Source organism: Choloepus didactylus, chromosome 2 (genome assembly GCF_015220235.1).
Source record: "Choloepus didactylus isolate mChoDid1 chromosome 2, mChoDid1.pri, whole genome shotgun sequence".
NCBI classification, from domain to species: domain Eukaryota; kingdom Metazoa; phylum Chordata; class Mammalia; order Pilosa; family Megalonychidae; genus Choloepus; species Choloepus didactylus.
In genome coordinates, this window is record NC_051308.1 from 155,781,110 (window position 1) to 155,792,457 (window position 11,348).

At 36.2% G+C, this 11,348-nt stretch overlaps 1 protein-coding gene across 3 annotated transcripts in view; it reads right to left on the reverse strand.

Moving 5' to 3' along the window:
• Positions 1-713: 713 nt before the first annotated feature.
• LMO4 (LIM domain only 4) overlaps positions 714-11,348 on the reverse strand; it is a 21,346-nt gene continuing 10,711 nt past the window's right edge. For all 3 annotated transcript variants that reach the window (XM_037826721.1, XM_037826723.1, XM_037826722.1), the window contains 3 exons: positions 11,101-11,197; positions 10,548-10,703; positions 714-5,998 (listed from right to left, as the gene is read on the reverse strand). In XM_037826721.1, coding sequence (XP_037682649.1) covers positions 5,990-5,998; positions 10,548-10,703; positions 11,101-11,197 — 262 coding nt within the window. In that variant the 3' untranslated portion in view covers positions 714-5,989. The remainder of the gene's footprint in view (positions 5,999-10,547; positions 10,704-11,100; positions 11,198-11,348) is intronic.

The window sequence follows — 11,348 nt, forward strand, 5'->3', positions numbered from 1 at the left end:
TTTAATGATGTTACAGTAATTTATTTACAAATTTTGATATATTTTTGGACTCTAGCAATTAATGGGAAAATAGGAAGTACAGCCAACAAAATTTTAAAAATCAGCTCAGAATCATGTTTGGATGTAATTAAAGGTATAATCTGTTCCATTTGAATACTTCAGTGCTCTCGAATCCTAAAACAACAAATAGGAATATTAGTTCTTTTGTGGTATGCCTGCTTATCACGTCACACTACAGCACATAAAAATTTTCTATAAAAACAGCCGTGTGTATTCTCTTATCTTTAAAAATACTTGTATGTAATCTAACTCATTGGCCTTTTATTTGCCACAAATATTATCTGCATACTCAAGATGCAGCTCATTCAAACATTTTAAACACACCATTCACTACTTTGTATGGGATATATTTTTGTGGTTTGCTTTCTGGACTAATAGGATAGCTAAAGTCTTGCTCTTTTTCTTCAGCAACAACTTACGGGCAGAGTTGTTATCAATTATAGTTAATTATTCATAATGCAGTATTTGCGACTTCTCAAAACTCAAAGGAAATTTCTTTTAGAGCAAGGCTGAAAACATGCTAGTGATATAAATTAGTGGGCATTCCAAATTGGATAACGATAAAATGTACTACTTTAATTTTTTAAAGGAAGTTAGTTGTGGCTCATAAGATAAGGATCTTGCCTCTAAACTTTTGATTTGTTCATCATGGATTTTTTTTTTTTTTTTTGCAATAATTTTGTTTTTTTTTTAACTGCATTAAAACATTATCTTGATTATTGAAATTTTTGGTGCCCCCTTAAATTTTGCATCCAAAGTCTGTGCCCACTAACCGCACTCTAGGCCCTGCTAACTCACCTCCCTGAACTGAGTAAGGACCTCCTCTGTAAAACTGAGATAATAATAACAATTAACAGAGTTATTGTGAGGCCTGAATGAGACAACATGTGCAAGTAGTTATAAATTGTAAGTGTTAAAGTATAAATACATTTACAAAGCACCATGCAACACCAAGAAAAAGTTACTATATTAAATATACATTAAAAGACATATGGTTTATAGAAAGTGTTAAGTCCTGTGATTAGTGATAGAAATTGAATCACAAGTCCTAGAATATGCAGAATTTACAAGACAGCCACCCCAACAGACCTTTTTTAAATAAAGAAAAAGTTATACAATTGCAGCCCAAGTAATCAATTTCCTTGCCAGTTTTCATAATTAATCTTCATTTGCAAATTTGGTTTGTCCTCCGATTTCCTCTTTATCGTTCCTAAAAACATCCAATTCACAAAAATGAAAGATTAATTTAGGAGAAACTCTTTAATGTTTATTTCTTAAAAAAAAAAAAGATAGTTTAAGCAACACTGATAACAGCCTACGAACAGATGCACCGTACATGAAAATTATTTTTGAACAAGTTGAGGATGTAAACCTTTTGATTCAAGGTAAGGGGAACTTTCTAGGCCGAAAGAGAGTGAGACGCCTCCTGTTCTTGTGAGCTAATGATTGTTCCCAAGCTGGTTAGAATTCAGTGCTAATTGCATTTTAAAACACCACCTCTGAAATCCTTTCCTCTCTCAGGATCTTACATTAATGTTTCGCATTTTCAACAAAGCCTTTGCACTTCACCTTTCTCACTCAACAAATCCTGAACTTTAGATCCACAGGAAGAATTCAGTTCAGATCCTTTCCCCAGCAGGTTTTTGATCTGTGGGATGCTAATACCCAGGAAAGGCTGTCCTGCCCTGTTTCTGAGGGAAGAGATAATTAAAATAGTTATTTTGCTGGCTCAACTCGGAGAGTCATTCTAATAGTGAGTCATTAAACAACTTTCCAGCATCATTCAAAGAACTTATAACAGAATCAATTGATTTTCGTCCTATGCTTTATTAGTTGTGATTTAGGAGATAGAATGGCCCTGTTTACACAGCTGTAACATGTCAGGACCTGTAGTACATTATTGGCTTGAGGCCTCATAGTTGCAGTCCATTCTCAGCAGAATCAATCTGAACTTGAAAACATTCCCTCTAGGAAACATGCACAGATCTACTAGCATAAAGCACTTCTTGTACAACTGCAAATAGTATTCACTTGAGGTAAGTTGCAAATTCACCTTCCAAAAATCAGCCCTGACTTGTCACTGCTCTCAGGGTGTTCACAGTGGGACCACAGGCTATTCTGAGGTTCCACAGGCCTTTTTTAACTAGATGCTGGAGGTGGGCGAACATGTTACCCTTTGCTGCTACTCAGATCTGACTCGGCAAGGGTGAGTTGCTGGCTGTTTAACATGCATTCAGAGCATTGCCAATCTAAAATGGCTGCTCAGTAATACTTTAATTGCGGTTTCATGGAAACAAATTGCTATTTAACTGCAATAAGCATTTCTGTGATTTGGCTGGATTGACAATAGGCAAGTCTTTGTAACAAAGCCACAAGTAATATCAACTTGCAAAGGGTCTGTGCTTCCAGTGGGCCCTTCAACTGAATCAGTTTAGGTGTGCAAATACCCAGGATACAATTCCCCCAGTGAAGGCGGCTTCTAGAAACCAAAAGTTCTCTTCTAAATTTAAACACAATTAGTTAGGCTACATGGAAACTCTTTGCTAGACTTGGTAAGAGTTCTTGGGTTCACTGTGTTTGTTGTATAATTTACTGGCCCTAGGAATTATTTTATATAAATAGTAGTACACATTAGAATCTTACTATATTGACATTTAAAGCCATTTAATTTAAGAGCTTCATTTTAGATGATTAGTTGTTTCAAATATCAGTGTTAATAAGGGCAAAAGAATTTAAATACAGTTAATATTAAGAGGATGACAAATTCACAGGCTTCGTTTTGGTGTGACAGTTTCTCATTTTGTATTTTATAAGATGCTACAGTCTATGTTGAACTACTTCCTAATAAATCATGAAGAGCTGGGAATAGTTTCTTGTGGCAAACGATTTGGTTTGGAAAGACTTCAGGCTCCCCAGCCTTGCAGGATATGTAAATCTAAGCAGACAGTTGGATAGGTAAAAACATTAAACCCTTTTAGAGGACAATCTTTTTACAAAATTGTTTCATTAGCAAGAGTGACAATTTGCATGATTGAGACATTTATATGTATCATAAACATAATTTTTTTTAGCAGTTCAGCAGGGCTCAGTAACATTTGCTTTTCTTTTTAATTGCACTTGCTGTAGGGACTGGGGGCCATGTTTTTCTGTGACACGGTTAATATTAAATAAGTCCTTTCAAAAGAACGGCGTTCATTTCGCAAACTAATAGCATCACAAATGCAACGAATAAGCTCGTGTATTTTTTTTTCCTAAGGAATGCTGCGGTTGGGGAAGGAACTGCACACAATCCCTGCTCACATCAGAATAAACCTGAGTGTTTTTAGTAGCTTTCTATCCACATAGAGCACCCCCATTAGAGCCAGAGTTTATTGTTTAAAATGCCTCTGGTTTCAAGGAAGTGTTTTACCTAAAGCAAGACTACTACTTAAATATGTTCTATTGTATACTCATAGCTCCATTAGTCCTTCTCCAATTTAGCACATCAAAGAGAAGGCTTCATTGCTTGCAATGTGGATTATACTAACATGAGTGACATTTGTAATCTTATAGGTCTGCAACTTAAGAAATGCTTTTAGAAGCTCATTCGTTATTAAATATGCAGCAGTGCTTGAGGAACCAGCAATATACTACTTCATTTAAAGTCTTTAATGACCTTAGCCCTCCACCTCTCTAAATATGACACTGTATTACTTACCAAAAGTTATTAACCATCTCCTTTGAATTTCTACACTATATGGGACATACGTACTTATGCCAAAAAGAACATAGGAGATGCTTGCAATTGTATTAACACGTTTCCCTTAACCATCCACATAAATCCAAGTTCCTTTAAAAAGAATCTTAAAAGAAAAACATTAGGAAACAGAACAGTTTCTAGGAAACAGAACTAGTTTCTAGAAACTCCCCAAGGATGTAACTCTTGAAAAAAAAATTATGTAATTTGTATGATTTTTGTTAATCTTTTTTTTTCCCTCATTCCCTTTTTTATAAAGCTCCTCCAAACAATTCACTTTTAACTCTTGGCCCTTAAATGCTCCTATAGGAGGTTTACGGAAGCTTGTAGTGTGAGCAACTGATTTTTCCTGTAATCTCTGAAAGCAGGAAGTGAGCACAGAAACTCTCAAAGGGAGGCTGACTGTGAGCTGAGAGGTACCGAGCTAAATCCCTCTATGTAGCCTATTCCCACTTTCAAAGAGATGGGTCCATTTCAAGAGTTTTCCTGGAACAAGACAAAATTAAGTGCCTTTTTTTTTTTAAAGACAATGTAAAGTAACATTATAAGCACACCTGGTTTTATTAGCCTGTGATAAAAGTTGTAGTTGTGATTTGCTCACCCAGATGGAGCCTGGCAGCGCAGACCCAGCACGCAGCCCTGGTGTGTGGTTTTTCATTCTGGCAACAGTCAGACCCACCCAGTGAGCTCTTGCACTGCACATTTTTTCCACAGGGCACCTCTGCTGGCATTGCAGTTGCCGTTTTGGATACTCTGCTGCCCAGAACTAGCAACTAAACAGCTCAGGAATACTACTAAAATGAAATCCGAATCCTCCCCAAACATATGGAAAGGCAGAGTAAGGACTACAAAAGCAGAACAAATCACACAGCAGACCACACGACTCCAGCAGCTCACTGGGAAATGGCTGCTACTCCCAGCGACGAGCACCGTAAAAGAGATCCAGGATTCTTACCAGCCAATGGAGCTTCAAAATGTGTACAGGTATGGTTTAGAAATGCAATTTACTTCAAAAACTATACCTTTATACTGAACTAAACTTGTAAGAGAACAAGATGATTATGTTATGTTCTCTAACATGCTTTTCATCAATACAGGAAGCTTTCTTACAGAGAAAAAATACATGAAATAACTGAAGAAGCAAATAAATATATATATACACACACACAGTCACTGTGATTTGGAAGTGTAATGAAGTATTTGTTAACAGAATTAATATTCTGAACTTATAAAAAAGGAGATTCCATTAGAAACATGGCTTTGTACCAGGGCCAAAATGGTATGATTATGTAATTTGAAGAATACCTTACTGGCCCAGAGCTAAATAAATATACACACTACGTCCCCACAACCCCTAAAACTTAAAAACAAAAGAACTAACATTTTCCAAAATACAGAAGAGAAAAGGCAGTGTTTAACCCCAAACTCCATTAATATTTTTAAGTTTTTATTATTTAAATACACCATACTAGAGCAAATGTCTCTGAAAATATCACAAATAAAAGATTTGTTTTCTTCATTCAGCAAATTAGAAGTAGGGGGAAATTTCTACACAGTAGCTTCTATGAGCCTGATTTTTTTTTTTTCCAATTTTTTTTCCTTTGTCATGGGAGTAGCAACATTAGGACAAAAACACTTACATGCATACATACATTGTATTTTACAGAGATACAATAAAAGTGTTTGTGATAGAATTATCACAAAAGCCACATCTCTTTCCTTTATCTCATGATCAGTTTTGATTGAAACACATTTCCTTACAACACTTAAATATACAAAGAGCAAATAGAATGTTGTTAAGGTAAAACACAGGGTACAAACTCTGGCCAGTGCCCTGCTAATTGTTAATGAGGGTAGAAAGCAGATTTGAATGCTTCTTTTAATTAGCTTCATTAGTCATTTCCCTCCCCCCAAGCTCCCCCCCCCCCCAAAGATGTCCTCTGGTGGATCTTTTTTCATTTTCTCTACAGTCTCCCATTAGCCCAGGTTCATGGAGTCCTTAATGTTCATATTCAGTCATTTTAATACACCAATAAATGCGGGAAGGGCAATCAAGACTAAAGAAGGTGCAATGGCATGAAGCTGGCACTGGTGCTAGCTACAAAGGTGACTTGGCTACTGAAGACACATGGGATCCACCTGTGATGAACAAAATCTGAGATGAAGGCACGCATTCTGCATTACTCTGACCTTTTAGCAGACCTGCAAGAAATAAAAACGGGCATCTTAGCTAAAATGCTAAATTTGAGAGAGATCAAACTCAAACATTACTGCTTTTGTCTTCTCTCCATTCACTAATCTTCTTTTATTAGATTACTTTCCAACTGTGACTCGATGGAGGCTTTCTATACCACTTACTCCAGCAGCAAGGAACTAAAGCATAACATTTTCTGCAGTTTTATTAGCAGAGAAAATGAGACAATAAATGGACTTTCAGAAAGTTTCTGGAATTAACTTCTACAATGAATTGCTTAACTGTTAAAAAAGTATCTTTCCAAAAGAAATGAACTAAAAGGTTTGCTCTAGTAGCAGTATCTTGCACTTTTTTAAAGGCACATTCATAGCCAGATCCCTCCCCAGTTAGTTTTGGGTGAAGAGGCTCAACTGTGTGTGACCTTCGGAAAGTTACTTAAATTGTCCGTGCCTCAGTTTCCTCATCTTTAAAGTGGAGATGATAAGGCTGTTAGGATAATTAGATAATAAATATGGAGCACTTTCAACAGTGCAGGGTACAAAATAAATACTCAACAAATAGTGACAGTTACCATTATTATTCTATTCCCACAAGACATCTATTCACCCATGTCTTTCTCTACCTATATATAATATCTACGAAAAATTATGTGGAAAAATTTTCAGATATTATTAACCTCACATTTCCTATCTGTTATGTCACCTGATGTTACATAAATATTATATGAATCAAATAGATGCTATGTGTTAATAACTTTTGATCAATTAAATAGCAAAGTTCAATGGAAGCTGAACTTTAATATCTGTTAGAAATGATAATCCACCCAGTCTTCAAATACAATCTGTTTGCAATTACCAAAATGAAATAATATGTATTAGATTTTTATGGTTTTTAAATGACATCTTGAGCTTCTCAGGAAGTTCTCTTTTCACCCTTTTCCTAACTTACTAAAAGCCTGAAGTCTATTAGGAACTGCAAACCCCCCACTTCCAAGCTAATTAAAGTGGTGGAGGCTTAATTCCCCCGAGTGGAAGCTCAGTGTGAGAAAGGTAATTTGTCTGTCCAGAACAAAGATGCAGCAGCAGCCAGTGAGCATATTTAATAAATGAGCATCAAATGTCCTCTACGATGGACACACACAACACCAATTATATAACTACGGGGGAAACTGCAGAATGATATGTAAACTAGGAAACTGCAGAATGATACGTAAACTAGAACACTCGCTAAATTTTCCTGCAACTAGAGAGATGTGATGTAACTATTTCACTGAAAAGCTCAGATAGTTCTACATGGAACCTTCACACTTTTGAGTGAGAAACAATTCCACAGCAGGCAACAATCTTTAAAGTAATTAGCCACAATTCCTGACTGTATTTACATAACTCGATAGAAGGCAATATTCTCCTGAGGTTAGCCAAACTTCCTTGAAATTATACAGGCTATAAAATTTGTAGGTCCTTTAGATATCAGTTAAGAGACCATGTGATTTAAATGCTTAACATTATTTTTTCTCAGAGTATACAAAAGCCAATGACGCGGACCAATAACTAAACAAAACTATACCCCTCAAACACTGGGAACACATTTCAGGGGAATAAAAGTTTAAAAGGACCAGATGACCGGGGCCTATACTTCTTACATAATTAGCTGCCTGTAAAGAAGGGATGTACAAATAATCAACTCATTACTTTTTAAGCCGGAGGATGCTTGAGTATATTTACTATGCATTGTGTACTAAAAATGTAATTGGTTCTGCGAATAGAAGAAAACAGCCAAATAAATGTCCAATTTCTCCTACCAAAGATACAGCGAACAAGAGAGAAGAAAATAATAAAACGGAGCTATTTGTCACTTCTCCCCATCTCATCTCCTCCAGAAAAGAAACGCCACAGGGTTTGGGAAAAATAATTTTAAAGCATTCTCCAGATGCAAAAAAGCAGTTTATGTTCCACCAGGAAGTATGTTTTCATTAACTCTTCCCCCTTGCCCTCGCATTAATATCCCTGTAGACCACGTTCAGCTTGCCCCAAACCTTTATTTACAAAAACTACCTTGTGAATTAACTGTTCTTGGTGAGCTGAGCACCGAGAGCAAAAATGTGAGACATTTATGCCAACAGGGAAATGTTCTTAATTAACATCACCCCCAAAACACAGCTTCTCACCAAAGTCGGACAAGAGCATATCCTGAGGTTATATTTCCTTATACCTTTTAAGAGCTATTAATTTTTAAAGGCCACTTGTCACTTTTTGACTTCCATAGGTATGAAATATATATTAGTAGATTCTTAATCATGGCCTAAAATGTTTTTTGGGTTCCAAAATGAACACGCTACCTCTCCCATCCTGCAGAGGGTGTGGAAAACAGAAGACTTACATGAAAGGCACCAAACACCTAATCCTGTAAACACGTAAGCCAGATTTTTCTCCAGTTTTCCTCCCTAACACCTCTAAATTTACGTCATCTTGTCCTCAGTGAGATGGTCCTGAGAGCCTGCTCATATTTCTTAGGTGTCATCTGCACTCAGTCCCCCAGCTAACATCGCCAGTTTTCGGTGCTTCACAATCTGGCTCCATTTTCCATCTTGTCTCTACGTCCCTCAATTCTCACCATGCATGTTGGTGAGCTGTAACAATCGTTTTTTCTATTTTGCTAAGTCAGGGAAAGGAACGGTATAAAACCAGCAACAAATATCTAACTTGAATGAAAAAAATAAGCTTTCACATTGGAGGGGGTGGGGAAGAGATCAACCATTTCATTCCTAGCACATTTAACATTTTGCTACCAAGTATAAGTAAAAATGGCTTTGCCTCTATTTTGAAATGGGTATCTCGAAATATTTACGTTATCTAGCCATTGTTCTCCCATTGTTCTCAACGCTGCCCTATAGGTTCACTGTATCACAATTCAGACCATAAACATCTGTAAATATGTATTGACATTCCTTAAAGACGCTTGAAAAGCTTCATCAATGTTAAGTGGTTAATTATCAATAAACAGACTTTTATACTTAAAATAGTATTCTGTATAGCTTCTAATAACTAGTCAATTAAATAAATGTACCTATTTTCATTTAACATTTATTTAATAAAGAAATGGAAAATACATTTAAAATTATCCCATGGGGAAAATGATAAATATAAGCATTAACATATGGCAGTATAATTTTAAATGGTTAAAAAATTTCAAATATTTGTCATCCCCACCCCCCTCCCCACAGCAGCTAAGAAAATGCATTACAGAAGACAAAGAAGCCTAATATTTTCTCCCAGACTTTTGAAGCTTGCTAAATTTCTATTTGCAGATAAATGTTGTTTTTTTGTGATCCTTACAACAGACATTAATGAAGTTCCTATTGTAAATCCATAAAGAATTACCAAGTGAAGTGTGCACTTTTTGTTTCAATGCAATAACTCAGTGCTGTATGATTGCCTGGGTTAATGATGAAAAAGTCAAACATACTATCAGAACTGATGGAAAAATCTATCACCAATCTGAAATTAAAATTCATCTGTGGTCAATAAGATTTAATATCCATGCAAGTGGTGCTGTAAAGAGTAAATGAATCAATGTCATCAATACATAATCAGTATGAAATATGATGTGAATAAAATTATGCACACGAGTCATACATTTCACTCTTTTCTGGGCCAGTGTGGAACGAACAGTCTCTTAACTGAAGGTTGACAGTAATTGTTACAAATTAGGCACAGCAGTTATCAAAATGCACTCACTTGCATGCTATAGGACTTATTAAAGAGATTAAAATAGATCTAAAACTATCTAGTACTAGGAGTGATGGACAACTGTTGATCACCGATTTTCCCTACGAAGTGCCTTCTAATACTACATGATTTGTACACTTGTATAATTTCCTCATTTCTAACTCTGGTCCAAGAACTTTCAAGTTGTGGATCAAGAATCAATCAAGATACATAATCTTTAATGGAGCTATTAGTGGCATGAAGCAGTTAGCAAGAGCAAGGACTTTGTTTTAAAAGTCGTAACTTATTCAAATTGGATGGGGCTACTAATCAACAAAAATGCTTTTCTCTGGAATTACAGAATGTTTTATAAAACTGCTATTCTAAAAATAATTGCGCCATAAATTGGCAGGTGTCCAGATTGCTAATACGAATGCAGATACCAGTCTTTCCTGACAAAGACATTTATGCCCTTTTCCTAACATTAATGTTCCAATTTTCCTCCCACAATAACCTATCACATCATGTTTTGGAAATTCAAAATTGTTGAATGAGGTCAACAACTGGTTATATAGAACTGGTCTTACGTTTTGTTTGACTTTACATATGATAATCCTATGCTCAACATCAGTGAAGCTACATATATAACCAATAGGAGTTGCTGTTTTTTACTACAAAGGAATCACAATTTAATCAACTACCAACTGCTGAACACTCTATGTTCAGAGTACATTTCTATCACAGGACACAAAAGATACAACAACCCAGGAAAAGTCCCTCATTAGGTTAAAACAGAGTGAACTCTCCAACCTTCTCTAATAAAGCTTATTAGTAATTGCTGGGTATTCACCTTCTGGTCTGGCAGTAGTGGATTGCTCTGGAGTGAATTCAAATGGCCATTGATGAGAGCTGTAGGTCTATCATGTTCACAAAATAAACTGCCATTGATGTAGTGAAACCGATCTCCTGGGACCAGGCGATTCCGGCAGGTAGAGCATGTAAAACACTGAAAAGGAAAAGCAACCCCACTGAAAATAAGTTCAGATTAAGTCTTTTTGTCACAAGTTTATAAACTGTTTTTAAGCAGGTATCTGTCACATACAGGGTCACTTAAGTTTTAGCTTGTTTTCTTCCTTCAACATGATTCTGGAAAATACTCCACCAAACCCCAATAAATTAGATGAGGCTAAAGGGGGAAAGAGACAAATAATTGTGTGCTTATGTGGTATGGCTTGGTTGGATGTGGTATGTATAATAATCACTGCCACATTACAATTTCAATGGATTCCTTTTAATGTTTTCGGCATGAAAAAAACAAAAGTTCATATTAAGGAGAAATGCTTTATTCCCCGCATTAGGAAAGGTGTGACTTTTTTACAAATAAAGAGAGAAGCAAATGCTACCTTAAGATGATACACATTGCCTTGCGCCCTCATGACGAGTTCGCTCGCAGGAATCGACTGTCCACAAGCGCTGCAAGCACCGCTATTCCCAAATAACCTGAAACAAAGATGACAGGCGACACCGATGAATAATCCTACACCAAAGAAAAAGAAAAAAAAAATCCCTCCCGGCTTCTGGCCCTCCCTTTGGAATGCATCTGACAGTCACAATTCTTAGGCTCAGTCCTCAAATTTTATGAGTAATTTAC